Here is a 27,617-nt window from a genome sequence, read left to right as displayed (position 1 = left end):
AACATTTCGATATGGCAACATTGATTATTTTATACGTTACTTCTACTCCATTTATTCTATCGTCCGTTTATTCCACTTCAGGTTTGTTATTGTTCTCTGTGTACTCTGCTCTCCCACAGAGAATTTACCGTGACGTGAACAAACGGCGAAAACACAGTCAGCCAGTCAGTCCAACAAGTTGTTTAGTGGATTCTGTTGTGTTCACATCGTTGCGGACAGCGTCGTATTTCGGTATTTCGTGTGCGACGGATATCTTCTTCGTTTATTGTGCATTTAAATTCGAAATAAAAAAAGAATAAAGTACAAAAGTATTTTGCAATTTCTGTTGAGTTTTAACGAAGACATTCTTTTAATTGTTTTGCGTTTATTGCCCCGTCTGACGATTTGTCTACGCGCTAATTTTTACGCCAGCTAGAATTCGCTTTTTTATCAAATACCTACAGCAAAAATACTAAAGCAGCTGTTATTTAATATAAAAGTAGTTAAGTGTTTTCTTGATGTGGAAGAGTGAAGAGTGCGAACGAATGTGAAATTCATGAAATCAAATCGAATAATAGAAAATAAAACAACAACAATAACCACTGCGAAATTACTAAATCAGTAAGACAAACCTTAATCACATGCATGCACACACATACACACACATTTAAGTCGAGATTCCCCATCTAACTACAAAAACAACAAAGAGAGTTACATTGCAGCTTTTCGGTGGTAGTGTGTGAACATCATCATCATCGTCATATAACGATAACAACAACAAAAACCACGGTATAAAATAACTCATTATCAAGATATTCTGTCATCATCGTTATCTTCGTCTTTCTGTGTTTGTCCAGAATTTGGATTTTGGGTGTTTTATCAGAGCTTGGAGCCTAAACCAACAACAATAGTAAATACACGAAAATCAACAACAATAGCAACAAAATGACGGATATAAACGAATTAATGGGATCTGCCTTTGTGCGCGTAAAGGTAAATTTAATTATTTTTGATTTTCTTCGATTATATTTGTTGTTGTTGCCGCCTTTGTTTGAAATTATTGGTAAATAAGTGTATTATCTATTGGCTGACTAATTGAATGATTGATGCGGTTTTCCTTTATTGCATTCGAGTTACAATTCAAGAGTTGTCGATGGTGGAGATTTGCTAGACTTGTTGCGGGAAAATGTCTGTGAAATAGTAGATTTTTAGATGGGCTTGTTTTTAGGAATTCTCAGACGTTACCTGGTCTAGGTTAATGGACTGTGCCTTTAAAATTGTTTTAGAATTTTCTAATGCCTACTGATTGGAAAATCTAAAAGTCCTAGCATTAATTAATTTTACCAGAAAAACCCAAATTTTGTAAAGACTCTGTGAATTGTTTTAAATGTTTTTTAAATTGATTTTGGAAATCTTATTCCTTTAGGATTTTGACCCAATAGCGACAAAACGACATTCAATTCGGCTGGACCGAATTTAATTTATAACAAAAGCGACTATCCTCTAAATCACCCCAAACCTAAATGTAGCTGATTTTTAAATAACGAAAATCAGAAGGTACTATTACGTGGGACCTATATCAAAAATGGACCTATTATGAATATTTTTTTGCGAGAAGATAAACTGACCAATGAGAACACGGACATATTAGTCGAGGACTAAAACGAAAAAGTCGTGCTATTGGATGGTTTTGGTAGTTTTTGACTTATGAAATGTGTTTTATACAGACAATCACACCACGATATTACGGGATGCGAGAGAACTCTCCTCCGACCAAGTTTGAAAAGGTGGAAAACTAATCTATGTGTAGACGCCAGTCGTACTCGGAATTCCGGAGCAAGAAATCCAACCAAATCCCGAAGGTCGAAACAAGGAGTGCAGTTCTCATGAACTGTTTAACTTCCACATTTTCAAAAAATCGTCTACCCCCAGGCCGTAACGTATGCCGAAGATTACAAATAATAAAAATAACGCCTAATTACTGAATCAACCGCCACACTTTTACCACTGTGGAGATGAGAACGCAGTTAATTGTGCAGATCAATGGATATTTTATTCCGACACAAATTGCCGCAAGATTCCAGGGGCCACATTTGACAGAGTGTTATGTCGTCCGCCGTCAAGCCACAGCTGTCTATGATAAATTAAAAATTGGAGCAAAGGCCTATAACGGGCTAGCCGTCAGTATTTGAACCCCGACAGAAGACCTTGTCGACTGGCTCCAGGGTATGCGGGCCAGACCTGCCATAAAGCTATCTTGAGATATGCCTCATAAAACCAATGGACCATTCACATGGGGATGTGAAGGCTCTTCCCTTAAGTCATATGCTTTGGTTACAGTAGCTGTTTGGGTGTTATATGAGGATTCAACCAAACCAGGAAGGACCTATCCGATGTAAAGCGGGAGGTTCAACGTTATAAGAGAACCACTATGTCAAGAAACCTATCGGCAGGTCTGAGTAGCATTTATATATGCTACAGACACCAATGCTATTAACACCTAAGAACGTCGCCTTCGAAATTTTGTATTTAAAGTTCGTCATGGAAATCAAGACCTCTGGAGAAAAATTTGTGAATATAGATCCACATATTCGGTATTTGGAGTTAGTAATGGGTATCAGTTCCTTTGGCGGAAAATGTTCTAGATGAGGCAATGAGTTCGTAAATCCTCTCAATTTTGATCATTTTGAAGGACCAATCACTTGGGCAAAGGCTTTACTAAAAAGGTGAACATTTTTGTTCACGTTTGGATGGTAAATGGGCCATGTAAGTCCACGTTTCCATATAGCCCCCATGTAACGGTACCTCCCCATATTCGGTATTCTGATGATTTTAGCGATATTTTTGACCGGAATTATTTCAAACTTCGTAATTGAATTTCGTAATGGGTACTACAATGTATGACAAAAAAAATGCCCATGCTGGTCCATGCCTACGTACACATAACGGTACCTCCCAACATTCGGTATTTTGATGATTTTAGTGAAACTTTTGTACCAGAATTGTTTCAAATTTTGTATTTAAAGTTCGTAACAAAAAATCACTTATGCTGGTCCACGCCTTCGTATAGCCCCCGTATAAAGATACCTCTCTATAATCAATATTTGGATGATTGTTCACCCGAATTGTTTCAATTTCGTAATTGAACTTCGTAATGGGTACTACAGCCTATGTCATAAAAATTTTTATGAACTAAAGCGTCTTTGTATAGCACCCATATAAGGGGTTTCTTTTGAGAGGTATTTCTCTACGGATTTTTTTTTTGAAAATTTTTAAGTTCCTTCAAAATTGTGGAGGTTTGAAAAGTTTGGCCCGGACGAACTTTGCTGCTTTTTTAATAGCTGTTTTTAATTGTTTCTCATAGTTTAAGCGACGTTTGAAGTTGGTAATGTGTGTCAACTCCTCTGGCTGAAAATGGTCTATATGGTTCTAAATTTTCGTACAGAAGCGAATAAACATTTTGGATTATTAGTAAACAAAACCGAAGTATTAGAACATGTTTTCATTGGGCAAAAATATATATTTTCATTCCCAAAAATTCCGTAGGTCTTTAGGAAACTAAAGTAACGACATCATTTCGTTTATTACGGAGACCCATTATCTATATTGTTTTTTTCTGGATTTTTAGCTATCTTGTTATTTTAAAGGTATTATTTCAATTTTTTATATTTTTTCGGCTTAAAATGGAACAACTTCCTCGTCTAGGAATTATCTCTGTCTGGTCGCAAAACAAGGAGAATATTTCACAATGTTCTTGTTTATTTTATGTTTTCCTTGCTCTATTTCACAAAAACAAAGATCATTGCAATTCATTGACATGTGGCTAAAATTAAAAAAAAAAATAAAATAAAATGAGAACAAAATACCAAACACCAGCAGCTGCTCCCCCCTGGTGACCGATCAGGCATGCCGGCAGTCAGGCAGTAAAGCCTCTTTCCTATACGCCCCTAAAATAGATGATGCCATTTAAACTTGACATGTTGATGCTGTTGTTGTTTTCCTCAATTTGGCAAAATTGACAAAATATGTTCGTTCTCGTCGTCGGGGCGATAAATGGCTTTTGTTGATTTTGTATTTAACGATTAACAAAAATCCCCAGCCGAATTGTAAGTAAAAAACGGCCCCCACGTTTAATTTTTGTTTTGTTCGCAGTCAACCTGATTTTACTTTTGGGTCATTCGCTTCTTTTAATTGCGTGCGACAACTGTTGAACAATTCTATGAGCAAATGAATATTAATAGGGATGCCAGTACGGGATGCGATTGCAGTCTTGTGGCATTATTTTTCGGGAATTATTCAAATTTTTGTCGGTCTCAGATATATGCTCTAAGCTTTAACCGTCTATGCGATTAGGTCAAAACATAATCAAACGGAAGATTTTTTTCGATTAAAGATTTTATAAAATTAAACGGAATTTATAAAAAAAACCAGTAAGGAAAGTAAAAAGTCGGGCGGGCCGACTATATGATACCCTACACAACCAAGCATATTTAGAAGAGCTTCCGTAAAAAAATAATTTATTTGAATTTATTTATTAGACCTTAACACCTATCAGTATTTGGATTTAGAGCAGTTATAATTCGATTTCAGAGGAAACTAATATAAGGGAGGCATATCCAATTATGAATTGATTTTTACTAAATTTGACGGAGACATTTTTATCTTTTATACCAAATAACATTGCTATAGAGTGCATGATATAACTTCGAGAAGGATTATATTAAAACAATATGCATCGGAGCCGAATTCCGCTAAATGGAAAAGTACGTCCCGAAATTAGCAATGCACAATAAACATAAAATCGGATTAAGATTTATATGGGAGCTATATCCAAATCTTAGCCGATCTGCACAAAATTTGGTAAAAGTATTTCCGAACTCTATAAGATATCTGGTACCAATACCATTGTTGTCGAATGCGTGTTACGAATGTGAGGGGCTCAAAGACTAGATCGGCTGAAACATATATATGGAAGTTAAAGCTATATCTGAACCGATTTTCGCCAAATTTGATGTACTTGCTTCTAGACTGAATTTGGTTGGATGTAAATTCTGGTCATTTGGACTGATATTCGTCATTTGGTGCACAATTAATCCGAAATCGGTTGAAGATATATGGTAGCTATATCTAAATTTGATCAGATTCTCACCAATTTCAATAGGGTACGTCCTTGGGCCAAATAAATATTGCGACCTGTATTTTGTTCACAAGAATACATGGTCAGACGTACGGGCGGACGGACAGAAATGCATAAATAGGCTCAGAAAGTCATTCTTCGAAAAACCTCAAAAGTAACTATGGGTCTATATCGCTTCCTTCTCCATGTTACAAACAAATGCACGTAGATATAATACCCTTACCACTATGTGGTGTAGGGTATAAAAATTCAATTCCTAAACTTCACATTTAGAGGGAGGATCCGCTAGGATTGATTAATCAATTGGAATTAATCAAAAATTCAACAACTTCTTGGCTTGGCTATTGAAATACCCATATACCCCGATTTCAGTACCAGCAATAAGCCTCTACTAAATATTGCGAGGTTTATCGTGATTTTGAAACAGTTCTTGATGTGCCTACTGTAGTACGTCGTCTCCAAATGGAAATACGAAATTGATAAACCCTCAATTTTTCAAAATTCTTCCAAAGAGTTATGAAAAACCAACAATAAATTACTTTTGTAAACAATAATTTTGAAACTAAGTTTGCATTAATAATTTTCATACTAATTATGTGGTCGCAAACAACCTTGATAGTAGCCGAAAATTGTTTATAGAGCGTGGGCAAAACTTCATAGCAAATTTGGAAAAACAAGTTTGAATACTACTTAAGATAGAGACATTCAAAACGAGATTTGAACCTCTGACGATAATTTATAAAGTTATTTGCTTAAATAACAAAAACTTGCTACAGCAATATTTAGTGGCTTCTAGGAAACTGGTTAAGTCGCCGACTTCTTCAATCTTCTACATCTATCAGCAAATACATGCATATGTATGTATGTAAATGGATTTTAAAAGAAATAATTAATTATTTTTTAAGGCAAGTTCTAAATTTTTTGTTGTTGTCATCCCTATTGCTGCGTCCGATGGCCAAGTGATCTCATTGTAAAACACAACAAAAATGCATTGTTCATCGAACACACATTTATGGGCAATGCATGTGTTTACTGGGAGAAGGAGGGGTATGGGAGGAGGGCGAATTCACTAACAATATGTAATTTGTACATACATATGCATGCATCGTTCGTTCATATTCAAAAAATAAATGCAAGTCAATGTGTTGATTATTTTAGTCAACCATTCGTCCGTAGGGTAACTTCTTATCACAGAAATGTCAATTTAGGGCCCCATTGAATAAATAATACCCCGGATTGTTCTACAATTAAACACACACACACACACACACTCTCTATTCAAATGTATTCTTGAATTTTTCAAATATTTCGTTGATGTTCATTTTTTTCCGCTTTCTCAAAAGAAAATGTTCATGCATATATCTATGTACGTATGGTTATGTGATCATAGATTGGTGTAGTTGTGGCGGGGCTTTAGTCTCATATGACAAATGTTCTAAGCAAATCTTTATTTATTAGAGTGTAATGGAAATGTTTCAACTGTTTGCTTGTTTGAATATTTGTGATTGTTTACGTTAAAAATGGAAAATATTTATGTTTGCATAAATGTGTTCATATTTTCAAACGTAAATGATTTATTAAAAGCGGCAATTGCTTTATATGTATATATTTTTACCCTACACCACAAGGTGGTCAGGGTATTATGTATTTGTGCATTTTTTATACCCTACACCACAAGGTGGTCAGGGTATTATGTCTTTGTGCATTTGTTTGTAACAGGCAGAAGGAAACGAGATAGACCCATAGTTCCTTTTGATGATCTGCATAGAATCACATTCTGAGTCGATTTATGCATGTCCGTCCGTCCGTCTGTCCGTCCGTCCGTCCGTCCGTCCGTCCGTCCGTCTGTCCATGTATTTTTGTAAACAAAGTACAGGTCGCATTTATTGCCCGATCCAGATGAAATTTTGCAAAGGTCTTTTGTTTGGCCTAAGGACGAACCCTATTGAAATTGGAGATAATCGGTCAAAATTTGGATATAGCTCCCATATATATCTTCGTCCGATTTGACTTTTATTGTGCACCAAACGTGTAATATCAGCCCGAATTGTATGGAATTTTGCACATACACCCATATTAGGCCTGAAAATATGTATGCCAAATTTGATCGAAATCGGTTCAGATATAGCTATAGCTCCCATATATATTGTTCATCCGATTTGTTATTTTTGTCCACCGCCACCGTAATATGCACTATGCAACAACAATATTTGGGGAAATATATCAAATACAGCTCAGAAATACATTTGCTAAATTTTATCGAGATCGGTTCAGATTTGGATATAGCTCCCATATATAACATCGTCCGATTTACCTTTTATTGTGCACCAAACGTCTAATATTTGTCCAAATGGGATGGAATTTGGCACTTACGACCGAATTGAGTCTAGTAGCTAGTATGTCAAATTTGGTTCAGATCGGTTCAGATATAGTTATAGCTTCCATATATATTATTCATCCGATTTGTTATATTTGGTACCCACAACCGTAATATGCACTCTGTAACAACGATATTCAGGGAAATATATCAAATACAGCTCAGAAATATCGTTGCCAAAGTTTATAGAGATCGGTTCAGATTTGGATATAACTCCCATATATATCTTTATCCGATTTCAAATAAATTGTCCAAATGGGCAATACAATTCCGAATTTAGTCCTTTGAACTTTAAATTATAATTATAATCATAGGGTGTATGATTGAATTCTCCCATAGAAATTTTTTATTGTTATGTGGAGCTCTACTTAATTAGCAAAGTGGTGTAGGGTATCATAAAGTCGGCGCCGCCCGACTTTAAGATTTTCTTTACTGGTTATAACATGCAAAAGGAAACGAGATAGACCCATATTTCCTTTTCATGTTCTGCACAGAATCACATTCTGAGTCGATTTATGGATGTCCGTTCGTCCGTTTGTCTGTCCGTCCGTCTGTCTGTCTGTCTGTCCGTCTGTCCATGTATTTTTGTAAACAAAGTACAGGTCGCATTTATTGCCCGATCCAGATGAAATTTTGCACAAATCATTTGTTTGGCCCAAGGACGAACCCTATTGAAATTGGAGATAATCGGTCAAAATTTAGATATAGCTCCCATATATATCATTGTCCGATTTACCTTCTATTGTGCACCAAACGTGTAGTATCTGCCCAAATAGTATGGAATTTTGCACATACAACCAAATTAGGCCTGAAAATAAGTTTGCCCTATTTGATCTAAATTGGTTCAGATATAGCTATAGCTCCAGTATATATATTTTTCATCCGATTTGTTATTTTTGTCCTCCGCAGCCGTAATATGCACTCTGTAACAACAATATTTGGGAAATTATATCAAATGCAGCTCAGAAATACCTTTGGTAAATTTTATCTAGATCGGGTCAGATTTGGATATAACGTCGCCCGATTTGCTTTTTATTGCGTACCAAACGTGTCATATTAGCCCAAAAGGGATGGAATTTGGCACCGAATTGAGTCTAGAAGCTAGTATGTCAAATTTGTTGAAGATCGGTTCAGATATAGCTATATCTTCCATATATATTGTTCATTCAATTTGTTATTTTTGTCGTCCGCAGCCGTAATATGCACTCTGTAACAGCGATATTAGGGGAAGTATATCAAATATAGCTCAGAAATACCTTTGCCAAATTTTATCGAGGTCGGTTTAGATTTGGATATATCTCCCATATATATCTTTATCCGATTTCAAACTAATTGTGCACCAAATGGGTAATACAAGCCCGAATTGAAAAGGCACAAATGATTCGGCGAATTTAGAAGAAATCGATTCAGGAAGGATATTCCTCTGATATATTAGTACCTTCGGACTTTAAATTATAACTATAATCATAGTTGAATAGTTAAATGCCAAATTTGAAACAATTTTCGTATTATTATCAAAATACCAAATATCGATGGGTATCATTATATGTGCGCTATAGGAAAACGTGGACCTAATTATACAATGTTCTACCGCCGAAGCTTGAACCCATTAAGAACTACAAATACGTGGAAAAATGTGACAAACATCATTAAAACACCGACTATCGGCAGGCACCATTATATGGGGGCTATTTCAAAACGTGGACGCATATATACCAGAGCTAGAACCATTACGAACTAAATTTTTTAGACAAATCTGTTAAAAAATTTTGCAAAAATCATCAAAATAGCGGATATTGGGAGGTACCGTTATAAGGGGGCTATACAATAACGTGGACCTATACATTCAATGTTTCGTCACCAATCGTCCAATTTTTAGACAAATCCGAATATCGCGAGCTACCGTTATATGCCGGCAATTCCAAAACGTGGACCGATATATCTCATTTTCAATACCAACCATCCTAGACACAATACAAATTGTTCTGCCAAATTGTTAAGCGTCAAATAATGTGGACTGTATCGTGATTTCAACAGAGAGACAGACGGACGACTTAGAATTGTATGCCTTCGACGAATATTTTAATTTTTAAAATATTCTGTTTAATATTTGTAAACTCCTGGCGGATAGATAGGGTTTAGAGTTTCAAAGTATCCTGAGAGCTATAGTAGAATTTTACGACAAAAAACCAGCTTAAATTTTTAAAGCACCTATAATAATACCGAAGACACTTTATACCCAAATTGCTGGGATTTCAAGGCGTAAAAAAAGATTAGAGAAGATTGAGGAACTTGACAAAATTTCTTTGAAATTTGTGTATTAATGGTGGAAATTATGAGTCAAAATCTTATAATCTCAAAAGAGGAAGTAATGTAATAAATTTTCCGAACAAAGAAAATGTGTTTCCCTAATATTTCCCATAAAATTATCATCAATGTCATTTTTTATTTTTGACAATTTTAGAACATTTTCCAAAAGCTAAGTATTTTTTAATAAAATTATTTCCTTCTCCACCTTTTTTTGGCTTCCAACCTTTCCGAAAAGTGCTACCAGTAACTCAAAATTGACATTAACCGATTTCTGTTATGTCTTTAGAAAGTCGTATTTTGACATTTAACCTACTGTATCCACTCTAATATCCACATAACATATATTTTTTTAACTAAACACACAACAATGACAATTGCCTTGATATTCCATAATTGGACAGACGTTTGTTTCACACAGCCTAGGTGATCCGTTGCTGTGTGTGTGTTCATTCGTTCGTTTTATGGCACCCCATGGGGAGGCCAATAAATGCTATGCGACAACTACAAATACGATATTATTTTGGAAGCGTTTAATTATTTAGCATTGCATAGAAAATTACGAAGTAGAAATGGGTGACAATTGATGATTTAAAATTTCCCCTTCTATGACCCCACTCCCCCAAATTGTGAACACTGTATATTTAACCAAGGATTCTAAGGGGCTAAATGATGCGTGTGGCATTCAAAAAAAGGACAATGTGAAAACACCCCCTGTTTGCGTTTACACAGACACACACAATGTTATAGTTTAGTTTTATTTCAAATGTTCCCAGGTCACTTCTAGGTCGAGTGACTGAAAGGGGAAGCCGTTACCCATTTGGGGACAAGTTGCAGTGTAGGGCGTTTCTTTGTGGCAATGTCAAAAGTTGTCTTATTGCTGTAATTATTTTAAATGTCCTTGTTAATAAGTTTTAAAAGAAGTCTATTGTTACCTATTAGAGGAAAGTAGGGTTTATCAAATATCTAATATTTATTACTTATGAATTGGAAAATGAGCGTTGGGGGTGGGGTGTAAATGAGATGTCCTCCAGGTGTTAGATTATTTTTTTATGAAAATGATGATTTTTATATCTTACAACGCTATGTGTTTGAGGGTATTATGAGATTGTTTGGGCCAACACCTCGAAATATTGGCTCTAGACCCACCATGTTTTATATAGATCTTCATATGTCGCAGTTCGCAATTATCGCCCGATTCCTACGAAATTTGGCATGTAGGTGGGGTGAGGGTCAGAATAAAATCGCATTGTTTTTGAAGATGTTCGCCAAATATTCAGTGCGTGAAATGGACGAAAAATCTCAAAAAAAATATCCTGATTTTGCATTCGCTCTATACATCACATTTAAACACCAATCGAAACGGAAATTCGCATGAGGACAGATATTAGGATAGGTCAGAAGCCTTGCATTTTGGATGGTCATTGGACAATATTTAGCGGTTAAAACGGATCACAACTTTTGATTGATTTTTTCTAAATACCAATCAGCACGACAGATGGCATACATACTGGTCAAAAACCAAAAAAAAAACGTTTTGCAGGACTGCATGACATTATTAAAAAAAAAAAAAACAAGTAAAAAAACTGTAAGTTCGGTCGGGCCAAAATTTGAATACCCTCCACAATTTGGAACGAATTTGGCAATTTTCAAAAAATACCGAATGTAGCCGTTATATGAGGGTCTATACGACGACGTGGACCTGCATAGGCAACTTTTGTCGTAAGCCATTATAATATTCAAATGCAAAACTTGAAAAAAAATCGGTGAATAATGTAGCAAAAATCATCAAAATACCGAATATAGGGAGGTAGCATTTTATGGGGTCTATACTAAAACGTAAACCTGCACGGACAATTTTCTATCATAGGCTGTAGTATCCATTACGATCTTTAAATACTAAGTTTGAAACAATTCCGGTAAATATTGCCCATTTTCAATACTAAAAGTCCTGCAGACATTATATACATAAGAGTAAAATTTTATCAACCTACGTGACAGACGTACGGACCTCGCGAAATAGAAATAGAATTTTATGCTGATCAGGAATATTTATACTTTGTGGGTCTAAAATGTATATTTCGGGGTGTTACAAACGGTATGACAAACTAAATATACCCTCCATACTACAGTGAAGGGTTTGTAAATACCAAGATGGGATGGACCTAAGAGGACTTTCCAATATATTTTAGTATTGTAGGGTATCACATGGTCGGCCCCAACGACTATAGCCGTTGCTTACTTGTTTTTAATTCGTTTTTATTTCAAGAAAAAAAATGACTTGAGCCCCGGATCAGTTTTTGAAAATAAAACTTGTGTATTTAGAAAGTAGGAACACAGAAAAATAAGATTAGGAAGATTCGTAATTAAATTTTGTCTCAAGAGTGGCGCATGTCCAGTGTTAACTTCATTTCTTATTCACTCCCACATCATTTCTTTAATTCTTCGAAAAATATCGAAAGTTACCACTTAATTACCATTCATGATGATTGCATGAATTCCTTGAATAAATTTCGAAATGTCCTCAATCAAAGTGTGAGAAAGGACACGTTGTTTCCAAACCAGCCGACCAACCATCTGCTGTCCAACTCATAAACACATTTATAGCTGCTACACAGTGACGTCTCAAGTGGTCGTGAATAAAACTTGAATACGCATGTTATTATTTATGGAATGAAATCCAATTTTTATTAGCACTATTCTGTTAATAAATATCTGAGGTGGGTGCGGTAGTGGGGGGTAGACAAACACATTTATTAAAAAATAAACAATTCATGTTTGAATATTAATTTCATTTGAAAAGTGAAAATATGGCCAACTATAATTAAATTTTAATTTAATATACAACCAATTAGAAAATCTTCTGAAAGACGAATTTTGTTGTACAAATCTTAGAAATAATTAAAGAGTTAATCATATTTTATTAATTCAATATAGCTGGACTAATCACATTCATGTTTTTTATAAAACCAAATTTATGTTTTAATTTGAGCCAACATGGACATCCCCTTCACGATTATTACTTGAAACATTGTAGAGAAAATACAAGATTGTGAGGACTGATTTTGCCAATATTCGGACCTGATCTCTATTTGGTACAAGAAGACTCCCTTCGCTTTCTATGAGATGTATTATTTTTTCAATATTTTGGTCATTTGCGTATAGCGAGTGGGCCAATATTGCATATTCGAATTCCACCTAAGATTATACCAAGCAGGCAGAGCTGATGGACGAACATCGCTTGATTGACTCCAAATGTCTTGAAACCGATTTCGTTTAAAAACATGAACGGTTTTTCGATAAGACATAGCATATGAAGTAGCTCCATACTATGGAGGGTATATTACCTTTGTCATTCCATTTGTAACTCCACGAAATACAAAAGTCAGACCCCACAAAGTATATATTATCTTGATCAGCGTAAAATTCTAAGTCGATTTAGCTACGTCCGTCTGTCTGTCAGTTTTAATCACTCCATGTTTGGAACGAATTGAGATAGAGGGCTAAAATTTTGCACATATGTGTATTTTGCCAGTAGGCAGGTAACGTTCGTAAATAGGTCATGTCGGCCCATGTTTTCATATAGGACCCATATATCAGTACCTCCTAATAATCAGTATTTTGATGATTTAAGTGACATTTTTTACTGGAATTACTTCAAATTTCATAGTTGAATTTCGTAATCGGTGCTACAACCTATGACTGAAAATTGCATATGCAGGTTCACGTCTTCGTATAAGCTCCATATAATGATACCTTCCGATAATCGGTATTTTGATGAGCTTAGCCATAATTCACCGGAATTTTTTCAACTTTCGTATTTGAAATTCGAAATCGGCCCGCCCGAACTACGACTATGTCGGGGGCTGAGGGTGTAAAATATATATATTTAATTTTATATTTTCATAAAAGAAGAAGAAACAATCAAAAGGTTATTATCTTCGGCCGAGCCGAACTTTTAATACCCTCCACTATTACAAAAAAAAGTATGTTCTGCTTTAAACTACACATACCAGTAAGACTTTTTGGATAATGCTGTGCGCAATAGGAAAACTTAGACCTAAATTTTCAATGATCTTCCAACGGAGCTAGAACTTGTGAACTACAAATACCAATTTTAATAAAAATAATACATAAAAAATCCAGAATTCATCTCGAAGAAAGCCAGATATACAAATTGAGACTCTACACATTGATTACCATTGATTACCATGGATGTCTTATAATTCTCCGCCATACATATTTAGATTTGTTAGATTTTCCAACCGATGACTGCTCTAGACATTTCCTTGGATAAACATCCTCATTGACAATATCGGCTCATGCTTTGGTTTCGTAAAATTGACTAATTTTGAAAACTTTATCCGAAACCGCTATACGTTCCATGATAGTTATCTCTGTGATAACCAATACGCAGCCGATGATCGCTGTATTAATACTAAACTTTGTAATCCAAGAGTTGGAAATATTGACAACATTGATGGGGTTCATGAACGAGTCAACCGCCTGCCACAAATGTCGCTGCTGCCAAGCCAACAACATTTGATATCTCGACTGAGGGAGACGGCGGTGATTGAACACTTCTACGGCTTCTCCGAGGGGAAAAAGATTTGTTTACTCATTACTTGCGAACATTAGATGTAGAAATTCCATGAATTTACTGGCTGCTTCGAACGATGTCACCTCCGTATGGAGCTGATGATGTTCGTTCGCAGTAACCCAGCCAGCAGGGCAGCCGAGGCAACAACAACATCGCAACAACTGCTTATTTATTATTTCAGATATTAGCATTTAAATAGTTTGCACTTGATTTGATTGCTGTTCGTTACCAACATCGACAACATCGCTTACAACCATTTCGCTATGTTCTCTCATTTACAGCTGGTCGCGTTCGTCCACTTTATATTCATATCGAATGCCATGATGGGCATGTGGGGTCATGGAGCCTATGAGTTCTACAACTTCCTCTTCATCATAGCCATGTTCTGGACGATGCACAGTAAAGACTCGGTGGAAGCCATACAAGCGGTGAGTACCACAACAACAACAGCATAAATGCAAAATGTGATTAACAGAAGAGGTGTAAAACCAAAAAAGAAAACAAAAATGGAATAAATACAAAAAGAAGAGTTCGATGATAATACCTATTAGGATTAGGTGCGGTCGGTCTCCAGTTTAACAACAATGTAAGTTGTTGTTGTTGCACCACTTAACAAAATGATGTGCATTTCCAAACGGGGTTGGTTGTCAGTAAAAAGCCAACTCCAATGAATGTTGAAATCATTTTCTATTTCTGAGACACGAAATGAGTTCATTTCTGTAGTGACTTGAAGAAGAAATTTTGTGATTTGTTTGAGAAATATATCCTTATGACTGACCTAAGCTATTTGCCTTTGAAAGGATTGTTATCCGTCGAGATCTAAATCTATTTGGTGTTGCTTACAACCGAACACGCAATTCCTTGGCCTTTTGGATTTCGGTCGGTCTAACCACCTTTTGGGGGCAATTTATTTACATTTTCGCTGCCCATAATTACAACGTCAAAGCACACATACATAAATACACAAATATTCTCATGTATATGCAAATATACTTACATACATATGTATATTTCCACACATACACAAATAGTTGTGAAATAATATTCCATTCATTATTCATGTTAAATAAATAATATATTTAGCATTAAAGAAAATTCAGGTAAATATTTATTTCTATCAGGAATTAACAGAAATGAAGAGTAGTGACGATAGGAAAGAGTATGGTTCAGAATGTTTGAAAATTTAGGGGTTACACCACATGAAAATGCGTTTTTCTATCAAATCGAATCAGGATTTTTTTTGCTAAAATTTGGTAAGAATCGGTTAAGGTATAGCTACAGGTTCTCTATTGGAAGCAGATTCAGAGGAGGACATTTCTCCCATATATTAGTTCCTTTTTATAACTCCTTATAAGCCATAATACGCATTCAAAAACGATCATAAAAGTTATTATTTGTCATAGGTAGCTCTATAAATGTGCAAGGTGGCGTAGAGAAAGAATAATTCGATTTTGCTCTAACTTTGCAAATCTTAATATTTGCATTATTGCTAGGTCTGATGCGGAAATGGACAATATCGATCCACTTTATGGAGTGGACCCCCACAAAGGGTCAAAATTTTGAATAATTATAACATCCGATTCCATTCAGACTTGACACATATGAATATTTCTATCAACACAAGGTCTGTTATAACAAGTAAGCAAAGGCTACAGTCGAGCGGGGCCGACCGTTGAATACCCTACAACACTATAATAAACGATACAGTTTATATAGGCGATATACTCGAAAGAATTCCACAAGATATTGTGACAAATAATAAAAGAAAACCAACAAGTTTCGTTCTCTAATTTTCGAATAATAGCAACTTAAACTAATTTCCTCATTTCCAATTTATTGGTAGATGTTGCACGTAATTGGTCTTCCTAGATCTGAAACCAATATTTCCCAAAGACCTATAATCTCTCAGAAGTGGCAAAAGATTAACATTTATTATTGGTTTTTGACTGAATCGCATCTATATGAGAGTCAGTCAGAAGTGCGTCCGGTATGGACATTTTCGTACTTTGTCTGCAAAAGTTGGCAAACTATTTCACACATTGAATATGTTTGGATGGCCATCCAAATCTGTTGGGCTTTTGCAATGTCCGGTAACCCCCATTCAAATGTGCGTGAGGATCGGGCGATAATTACGACCTGCTGACAAATTTGCAGTTTTGTTGGTCCATTTCAACCCCTAAATATATAGCGATCATCTCCAAAAAGAGTAGGCTTCTATTCTGACCCTCATCTTATCCCCATGCAAAATTTTGTAAGGATCGGGCCATAAATGCGATCTGTATATGATATCATGATATCCTAACTACTTAGTTTTGTTAGCTGTAGAAATATTACCAAATGTTTAATTCAAAATAAAAATATGCCAAAAATATGACAAAATTGAAAAAATATGAGAAAATTTTACAAAATCAATATTTTCATCTTTAGAGAGATGTTTTTATGCGATTTTTTTAGTCGTTTTTTCTTTCTTGCCAAGAGGCCATTCTGAATTAATGAGAACTGTGAAAATCAGTTCAGCCGTTCTCGACATATAAGAGATCTTTCAAGCATATCTTCTCTGATAGACATATATATCGCACATATTTTGCTATATATCCGATTTGTTGGATGTTAACATCAATTTAAAGGTCAGAAGTAACCTTGTCATGGCTTTGTGATTTCGCCGGGATTTAAAATATTCGCGGTTTAATGAAAAATTTTGAATTTTTTCAACACAAAAGATATGGTCTATTTTACCCGCTAAATATTATCCGATGACCACCCAAATTGGTAGGCTTCTTCTTCTAAACTCTAGCTACATGCGAAATTCCGCGTTGATTGGTCTATAATTGCGACCTTTATAGCTACTGCAAAATCCGAGATTTTTTCAGTATTTGGTTCATTTCAACCCCTAAACATTTGGCGATCATCTCCAAAAGAAATAGGCTTCTATTCTGACCCTAACCCCACCTTCGTGCAAAATTTCGTTAGGATCGGGCCATAATTGCGACCTGTAGAGTGATTACAAATTAACATGGACAGACGGACGGACGGACATACATAGCTAGATCGACTCAGCTCGGCGAGCTAGGAAGATCCATATATACTTTCCTATATGGAAAACCAATATTTCGAGGTGTTACATAAATTCTGGCCCAATCAAACTTATAATACCCCCAACACATAGTGTTGTAGGGTATAAAAATGGTAGAGATCGGACTATTCCTTTTGGTACCTCCCCACAAATTTTTCCAAATTTTTTACAAAACAAACATCGGTTCTCTTCATATTTCACAAATCCTATTATTTCTACTAACACAAAATTTGCTGTGAAGATGGGATACACTGATCTCTTATAACGATGGTAGAGATCGGACCATTTCTTCTGGCACCTCCCCACCTCAATGTTTTGAAAAATAAAACACTCAAACAGAGCGAAATAAGCATCCACCGACTATAATCGACACATTTCAACAGTTTCTAAAAATTATCACATATCTCATACAAAGTAAAGGAAGTAACAAATATAGTCCAAACCTGACAAGCCGCAATATTTATATCATATTTATTTAGGTCTGATGCGAAACGGACGATATTGACCCACTCCTTTGCATCCTACTCCATAGAGGGTCAACAATTTAAATGTCATGATTATTCAAGTTGTTGACCCAAATACTCAAAATATATTCTATTTTTGCAATAATCGAATATTGGCTGAGGGTATACATCTATCGGCAAAACCGACTGATGCTTTTTAATTTGTTTTTTTTTTTTTATTAATTCTAAAATATGGTCCATTTTTTGAGGAATTCAGTTTTCGGAGCCCAGGTCCGATTTACCTATACATTTATTTTGACGAAGTGGAAGGTACCGCCGTTTTATCTTATCACCAAATTCAATTTTCTGTCTTTTTGTTCGTTCTAAAAATAGGTTCCCTTTTGAGGCATTCTGTTACCGGACCCCAGGTCCGATTTTACCCGTAAATTTTTTTTCACCAAGTGGCGGTACCGTTTTAACTTATCTCAAAATTCATTTTTCTATCTTTGTGTTCGCATTCCGCTTTGTTTCATTTTATTTGTTTTTTTTTTTTCATTTAATTGCTAATTTCTGAATTTAAAAAAAAAGAAAGTTAATTCGTATAAAAACGTTCACGAATTCATAATTATGAAAATATGTTAAAACAATTATGAACAATATCAAACGTAAGATATTACAAAATTAATTCGTGACTTTTAAATTCCGCGAGTGGCATATTAATTTTGTCATTCCGTTTGTAACCCTTCTATGTACATAAAACCTTTCCTGCAGAAAATTTTCACTTTCTGGTATTTCAAAGGTAACACTTATAATTAAACCTACACATCTTTACTTCAATATGGTTCCAATATGGTTTTCAACATGGTTTTTCCAAATCGGTGTGTGAAGTTCCTATCCACATTCACACTTATTTACTAATATTGAGTATTCTTTCAGGCCCTGACATATTGCTTAAGCCCTACACTTTAAAACTACTGATTTTTCAATAATTTAAATTTCCACATGGTAAAGGTTATAAAACGTATTACTAATTCTCCTGCATTTTACAAAATCCGCATTTCAATTGCCATCCCTAATAATTAATCCATAAAATAGATTGTAAACAATTCAACGTCACAAGAAGCATATAGGCATTCCGGTTCCATTGCTTCTTCAATTATTATCACCAATAATGTTTAGTCATACGACCGGACGGAGGTGTTAGTCATCCATCAACTAGTTCCCGATTAGACTTGAGTAAATAATACTGAGCTAAACATTCTTATCTTCACATGGCTAATGTTTACTTTTCAACAAACAAATAAGTTTTTTTTTTCACTTTTACTCTCTTTTTTTTCAACAATGAATTAACTTAAAATTTATATTATTTTGTTTGATTTTAAACTTAGGGCCTATTTCTGTTACGTCGATAGAGGGAGAATGCAAAAAATGTTTATTTTCCCAAAAATTCTTTCTCATAAAAATAAAGGAAAAACAGGTTAAAATGTATCAGTCGGTATTAACGACATTTAACGACCCTTCGCCAATGTTCGATTATTGAAATATATTTTGACTTCTGTTAGGTTCCAAAGGGCCACTATTGTCCGTTTCGTATTAGACCTAAGTAAATATGATATAAATATTGCGACATGCCAGGTTTGGACTTCCTTCGCTTTATATGAAATATGTGAAAAATATATATATATTTTTATATAATATTAAAGAGTGTGTGAGGTACCAGATATAGTCGTCCGAAGTATTCCATTTTCATACTTCATCTAATTCAGATAAAAATACTGGTATGGGCAAAATTATAAGAAAAATTAACATTTATATCCAATTTTATGCGAGATCACCTCAGAAGAATCGCTGACTTCTTTCGCAAGTTATGACGAACAAAAGTATTGACAATTGTGACCCTTTGTGGTGAGGTACCAGGAGGGGTTCGCAGATATATATTATCTTAACAACAGATCCTGTGTTAGCAAAAATGTTTGTATATCTGAAATTTTAAGAGAGTTGGATGCTTATTTCGGATATTGTGATCGTTTTGGTTATTCAAAATGTATCACCATTTGTGGATGAGGTACCAGAAGGAATGTTCCGATCCTTACCATCTTTATAAAAGATCTTGTCTTCATGGAAACATCGAGATGCACCAAGTCTAAATGGAATCGGATTTTAATTGCGCGTTTTAAGAGCCTCATGGATATTCAAAAATTTGACCCTTTGTGGGGGTGGTACCAGAAGGAGTGGACCGATAATCTTTTGTTAGTAGAAGTAATGGGATGAGTGAAATATGAAGAGAAGTGGATGTTTATTTCGGATTTTATAATCGTTTTGGTTATTTCAACTTCGTAGTGGAGGTACCAGAAGCAAGGATCTGATCTCTACAATCTTTATAACAGAAATTGTGGTGACAGATATATTGAGATGTGCGAAGTATAAATGGAATCAGATGTTAATTTCGCGTTTTATGAGTTTCACGGATATTCAAAATGTTGACCCTTTGTAGGGGAGGTACCAGAAGGAGAGGACTGAAATATTTCATCTTCACACCAGACCTTGTTATGTGCGTAATTTGAAGATAATCAGACACTTACATAACATTTTATAAGAGTTATTCAAAATATGACCCTTTGTAGAGAAGGTATTTGATGGAGTAAACCGATATTGTCTATTTTTCGCACCGATGCAAATATTAGAATATGCAAAGTTGGAGCAAAATCGGATTATCCTTTCTCTTTCAATGCAGAATTTTATTTTATTTATTTATTTATTTTTTTTTTTTTTTTGAAATTTCGACTTTTTGTGAGAGAGGTGTCAGAAGCAATAGACCGATATTGTCATCTCCCAACTCCATGTAAGTTTGATAATAATATTACGATGTACCGAGTTTGGACCAAATTGGATACTCCATTCGAGAGTTATCGTGCGCTCCAGCCAGACCGACAGACAGACGGACGGACGGACACCGATAGATCGACTCCAAATGTCCTGATATGGACTTGGTACGAAGAGACCTAGCGGTATCAAATGATGTACCGTTCAAATTACATATACCGGTTCTGACTGAGGGTATAAAAAATTGGAAGGGTTTTCTTAGTTTAAAAGAAAATATTTTGCATTTAATTTTTTATCCTTCAAGAAGCCTTAAAGCCAGCTATTTTCATATTCCATTTGGAGTTCAATTAATTCACATTCATCATGAACAGCTTGATTTTTCGTTTGCAAACTATGACCTTTTTAATCGCGCGCCTGTTTTTCGTTGGCAAAATAAATTAATCATTCGCCAACGTCATGGTGGTCACTTCTTTCTTAGTTTTGTTTGTTATTTCGGTCTTTTTATTTTCAAAATGACCCACATCCTTGCTTTCACGCTTACCTCCCCAGTAAGGGTTCATGGACAATGCCAGGTGGCGGCGGTAAGTCTTACGAAAAGTTTCCCAGAAATCTTTAGACTCACGCAATACCAACGAACTTAGAATGAAGTCATGCCACCTCTCTCTTCCACTTTTCATGTCAGACTGTGCTTTTGTCGTTTGTCTCAACACCGTTTACAGTCGCACAAGAAGCCAATGGTCATTGACTTTTTTGGCCTCGTTTAGGGGGATTTCTTCAAATCCGTTCAAGTGGAAATGGTGTAAAATACCAACAACGAGTGTAGAAGAGTAGCATTTTAACGCCTTTAACATTTCCTAATAACACGACATCACACATCCCCTCATAAATAACTACATTTGTATGTGACTTTTCCTACCGAAATCCTGTATAATTAATTTGTTGACATATTAGCTGGATAAGAGGAAGGGGGTGGTGGGTGGGTTGGAACAGTTGCCCTACTTATAGCAGGAGCAGGTTATTTTATAAAGATGTAGGTATTATTTCAAGAGTTCTAATGGAGAAAATATTTTTAGGAAAGGGTGAGATATTTCAACATTTGATTTCCCAAAGGTCTTTGAATAAGCCAGGTAAAGTTTGTTACATGAAGATGTATAAGAATATTTAAAAATCCTAAATGCTCCTAAAACATCTGTAATGAAATGGATTAGAATTTTGAGGATACCTTACCTTGTTATTCAAATGTAACTACAAGGGATGTGGAATAGAACAATTTTAAATTTTATTTACGACTCCGAATCCGAGAAAAAGACAAAAAATTTAAGTGATTGCAAAATAAAATTCTGTTGGGTTGAGTGAAAACCCGGCGTGACCGTATTGAAATTGGTAATAATCGGTCAGGTTTAGATTTAATTTCCATCTATGCTCCAAATATATAATACATGACCAAATTGCATCATAAGATATAGATTGAAAAAATATCAGCATATTTGAATTTTAAGCTAACTTATGCCCTGATTTCCTCCCAATTCCTATAATAATTGGCGCGCGTAAGAAATCACATACAAATGTTAATGATACGGAGTCGGTGTCGAGGTTTTTTTCACCACTCCAACTCAACCAAAATTACTCGACTCTCCGACTCCAACTCCGCAGCCGTGTCCATAGCACGTGGGCTAGGGATCCTTTAATAACTGCCGGTGTCATTTACCTTAGCTGAAATGTAAACAACCGGTAACAAAGGTCATTGACTCACAAAAATTATTTGTTGTTAGTTCAATTGTGTGAACACATGTATCTATATCTATTGACTTACTCTGTAATCAAATCAGATAATTTCTTAAAAAGAAAAAAATGAGTTTAAGGACAGAATGGCAGTTTATTTAGAAAAAGCTCTTGTTCTTTGTCAATCTGTCTTTAACAGACCACCAATGACTACGGAGGGTATATATAATTTGAAAGTTTTAAATGTTGCAATTAATAACCAGTCGTTGCCGATTTTATGATACCCAAGACCACTATGAATATTTAGTAGAGGCACCTGTAGCAAATAAACGTTTATATTGACAATTTAATTATTTATTACATATTGAGGTTTTAGAGCAGCTTAAAATTGAAATCGATTGCAGCTACATATAAAACCTAAATCTTAATCCATTTCCAGTAAAATTGACTGAGGTAAATTGTATTTGACCTTTCGAATCAAATATCATCAGAATACTAAAGTATAAAATGGGATTAAACAACTTAATTGGGTTCGTTGGAATATTATTCACATCAAAATAGAGGGAAATATATATTGAGCTATATCCAACTTTGAACCGATTTCGACAAACTTTGTCAAGGGTATTTACCAGTTCTACGGCTGTGGAGGACATATATATATATCGCATAAAAACATATATATGGGAGCTACAAGTACATCTTAGCCGATTTTAAACAAGTAAAAAAGCAGTAAGTTCGGCCGAGCCGAACTTTGAATACCCTCCACCATTTGGAACGAATTAGGACATTTTCAAAAAATCAAATTCATTAAAAATTCAGTTAAAATCTCGGAAGGTGCCGATATATGGGAGGATAAACGATATTGTGGACCTTTATAGACAAATCTATGTCTAGAGATAAAGTACTCACAAATAACTCCTTGTATATAATTTAAGACAATTCCGTTTAAAAATGTGGCTAAAATCATCAAAATACCGGATATCGGGGGTACCGTTATATGGGAGCTATACGATATCGTGGACCGATATCTTCTTCGAACTTGACCTGCCTGTAGACAAAAGAGAGATCTGGGCAAAAAATTTGGTTTCTATCTTAATTCGTTAAGCCTGTAGCGTGATTACAACAGACGGACGGACAGGGCTTAATCGTCTTAGAATTTTTCGCTGATCAAGAATATATATACTTTTTTGGATCTAAAATGATTATTTCGATGAGTTACAAACGGAATGACGAACTTAATACACCCTCCATACTATGTATGGTGGAGGGTATAAAAATTTGACATGCTTGCTTTTGAGCAAAATTTTGTAGTCTCTGCCGAAATTCACCCCATTTGCACTAATACCACGATTTTTTACGAACAATAAACGAAGATATATATTGGGAGCTATATCCAAATCTGGACAGAATTCGTCAAAAACTAGCAATACGGCCAAAATATGCCTCATCGAAATAATAGTTGTAGACAATAGATGTCTGTGGAGGAAATACGTTGTAGGACATTTGCCTTTCTGGCTAGACTGGTGTGCACGATAACTTTCGAAGTTAGTATCTGTAATATTTTTATTAAACTTGGACGGAATTTGGTGATGGACACTATTGTTTCCCTCTTTCCGGTAGATCCCTCACATTAGTTTAAATTAAAAAAAATCACAAAGTTAATATAGATCGATGGAAGTACCTTGGTACATAGTAATATTTAAATAAGACTTATGTCAGATTCGAATATTTACAATATTGACCTAATTCTTCATGTACATCCTCAAATAAGCTCAAATTTTCATAATGACCCTGTAAAATACGAAATTATTTCATAGAGCAGGTTTGAAAATGAAATATATCCACTCCATGTCCACTCGTTCTGGAAAAAAACCAAGTTAAAAGCATCGGCCGGCCCGAAATTGAATAACCCCCACCATTTGGAACAAATTGGAAAATTAAAAAAAATAATAAATAAAATCTTAAAAATACCGAATAGAGGGAGTTACTGTTAATTTGAGGTCCATACGAAGACGTGGATTCGCGTGAACGGCAAAATTTTCAAAACGCCGAATACGGGGAGGTACCGATATTTAGAGTCTACACGAATACCTTTACCTGCATAGAAAAATTTATGTCATAGGTTGTAGTACCTGTTAAAAACTTCAAATACGAAATTTGAAACGAGTCCGGTGAATAATGTCTCTAAAATCTAAAAATACCGAATATAGGGAGGTACATATGGGGGCTATAATTAAACGTGGACCTATATAGCCATTTTTAATACCAAAAGTCCTGCAAACGAAACAAACATTTGAGTAAAATTTTATTAACCTACTTCTATTCGTTCGGAAGCTAGAGTGATTTCCACAGAAATTAGGGTTAGAAAATTATTTATCTTCTTAGTTAAAATTCAGATCAATTTTGGCTATTGTATTTTCATATGATTTTGTACAGAAAATTTGTTTTGATATAAAATCGTGTCATTTCACCCTTCTTCTACTACAGTTATTAAAACGCAAACATTGTATTTTAAAATCACTTTGTTTTGTTGTCATGTAAATGCAATAAAATAACTAATATTGTTCTTCTAATCTCCATTTTGCAGGCCTTAATAATTGATACGAGCAGTATATTCTTTGACATGGTCACCATTATTATCATGTTTCACGCCATGAGTAAGTAATGGACATACATACGTGTCGAACATCTCTACACATTACTATAATTACATTCTCTCTTTTTCACACGCAGATGGCTGGGCCGTGGCGTTCTCAATTATCAATCTGCTGATTCGTCCTGTCAGTGTCATCCTCTTGTATCGCGAGTTCAATACACGTGGCGGCAGTTTACAAACCGGATCTGTATTCCCCACCACAACACAACGCAGCTATCAGGACATTGATAGGCCAACACAACCTGTGCCAACCAATTCCCCACCAGGACCCAATGTGGCCAGCATTTTCTAAGTCAAATTGAGTCCCGTCAAATTGACGGGACCAATGAAGGCGGCATGGCAGTAACACTAACAATTTCTTAGATGTCAATCAATGATAATCTCTTTTTTTCTCCAAGCATGCCCATACAAAAGTCCGCATAGTGTTGTATAGTCTTGTACTGTAACTCGGTGACATCTTCCAAAAATTTGTAATTTCTATTTTTTTTTTAATTAATTATTATTACGTTTTGTTAATACGTGTTTTGTTTTGTTGAACAAAAAAATAAGAGAAAATTTTTAAATTCATTTCTAGTTTCCAATATCTATCAATAATTAATTACTATTTATATATAAATAAAAGAAAAACATTCAAAAATAAATTTAATTTAAAATATTCAAAACGGTTTACAATCGTCTATGTATGTGTGTTCAAGATATCGGAATGCAAATCACTTTGTCATGGTTTGGAGAGTCCAATTCGAAAGGGAACTTAAAAATAGTATGACATTCTTATACTAATGGCATACTGTTCTGGAATCGTAAGTTTTTACTACGATATCCCTTTATGATAACCAAAAAATTTCTTGTAAAAATCTTCAGGTACTGGAACAAATCATTAAATACTTAAAAATCTTGAAATATATACTAACAAATGTGTATATTTGTAGCTATTTATTTTTTATGTGCTAAGGCTGTGTTCTACGAAAGTGCGAAAACAAAAATATTTTCTTTAACACATGTCCATGTTAGAATAAAAAACTAATCTCTACTTTATTTGCAGATCAGAAGCATACAGGGTGAGATGAAAACACTGCAACAAAGTCAAACGGCATAATTTTTAAATTTTTTTAATTTTCTTGAATGAAACAAAAAATGTCGGAAATAGTATCAGATTTTAAAATAAGTTTAGATTTGTTCAAATTGGTCACCTTTGGCACGAATTATGGCCTTCAAACGGCCAATGAAACCGTCACACGCTGCCTGAATGTTGCTCTGCGGTATTTTGGTCCATTCCCGGCGAAGCGTTTGCTAGAGGTGATCGAAACTTTGGTATTTTTTAGTGCAAACCTTACTTTCCTCCAAAATACTCTAGACAAAATAGTCCAACGGTTTCGTATTTGGAGATTTTGGTGGCCATTGTGCGCTGGAAATGAAGCGAGGAACCTCATTCTGTAACCATTCTTGGGTGGCGCGTGCGATAGTGCTGAGTCCGGTTGGAATTTCTAAGGTCTGCGGCCAAAATGTCTTCATGTCCAAGGCATTAATATAGCCTCCAGAATATTCTCGCGATAATAATATTCGACATTTATTCTGACGCCACGTCAATTAATAAAAACGGAGAGCGACTGTCGGCTGTTATGGCGGCCGTCACCATGGCCGGCGCTTGAGTTCTGGTGGTCAACCGAAGGTGCACATTTTCAGCCGACCTCTTTGGCAAGTAAACCCGATCATTTTGTTTGTTTACAAACTGCTGGACAACGAATGTTTTCTCATCGGAGAAAACCAAATTCGTTCCCCACTTTCGGCCAAGCGAAGCAACCCTTTAGCTCCTTTGAGTCTATTTTCTTTCTGTTGCGGTATAAGTTCTTGCACATTTTGGAATTTCAATGGCTTTACCCCGAGCTCATTTTTCAATATTTGCCGAATGGAATATTGCGATATGTTCAGCTCACGAACCAATTTTCGGCCACTGCGACGCGGGTTTCGATCAAGTCGCTTCTTTACTTTTTGAACCATTTCTGCTGATGTTGCTGTTTTCTTCCGTCCACTTACTTGACGTCTGGCTACGCCACCAGTATCACGGTAACGAGCGGTGGTACGATTTATTCACATTTAAATGCTGGAGTGCTCTAACGATAGCCACTTGTGGTTTTCCAGTCAAATATAAAGAAATCACACTATCACGCTTGAATTCCATCACGAATAACTTTTTTTCTAGAAAATTCTCACCAAAATGATTTTGTACGCTTGTAAACAATATAATGAGCTGTCACTGGAATAATTTTAACAACTATCGGACTATTGGCTTAGATATGACAGCAGTCTGAAGTTGGTTACAGTTTCTTTCATCTCACCCTGTACACAAATCAGAGATTTTTTTTGCAATGAAATTAGCTCAGGTAAATTATAGAAATTCAGAGCTTCACAATATTTATAATATTCCAAAACTGCAATAATGTATAAGTTTTTACTACGATTTTTTATGATATCGAAGAAAATTGCAAAACTTGTAGAATTT

The 27,617-nt window shown here is 35.2% G+C and overlaps 1 protein-coding gene across 1 annotated transcript; it reads left to right on the top strand.

Annotated features, from left to right (window-relative positions):
• The first annotated feature begins 151 nt into the window (after positions 1 to 151).
• LOC101898875 (type-1 angiotensin II receptor-associated protein) lies at positions 152 to 25,772 on the top strand. The gene is made up of 5 exons (XM_059121664.1): positions 152 to 768; positions 837 to 972; positions 14,682 to 14,828; positions 25,049 to 25,118; positions 25,195 to 25,772. Exons 2-5 carry the CDS (start codon positions 925 to 927, stop codon positions 25,407 to 25,409), a joined length of 480 nt encoding a protein of 159 aa, XP_058977647.1. The 5' UTR covers positions 152 to 768; positions 837 to 924; the 3' UTR covers positions 25,410 to 25,772.
• Positions 25,773 to 27,617: the final 1,845 nt, after the last annotated feature.

This window comes from Musca domestica, unplaced genomic scaffold (genome assembly GCF_030504385.1).
Source record: "Musca domestica strain aabys unplaced genomic scaffold, Musca_domestica.polishedcontigs.V.1.1 2, whole genome shotgun sequence".
Classification (NCBI taxonomy): Eukaryota; Metazoa; Arthropoda; class Insecta; order Diptera; family Muscidae; genus Musca; species Musca domestica.
Note: the sequence above shows the minus strand (reverse complement) of the source record. Positions and strands in the feature narration are given on the sequence as shown.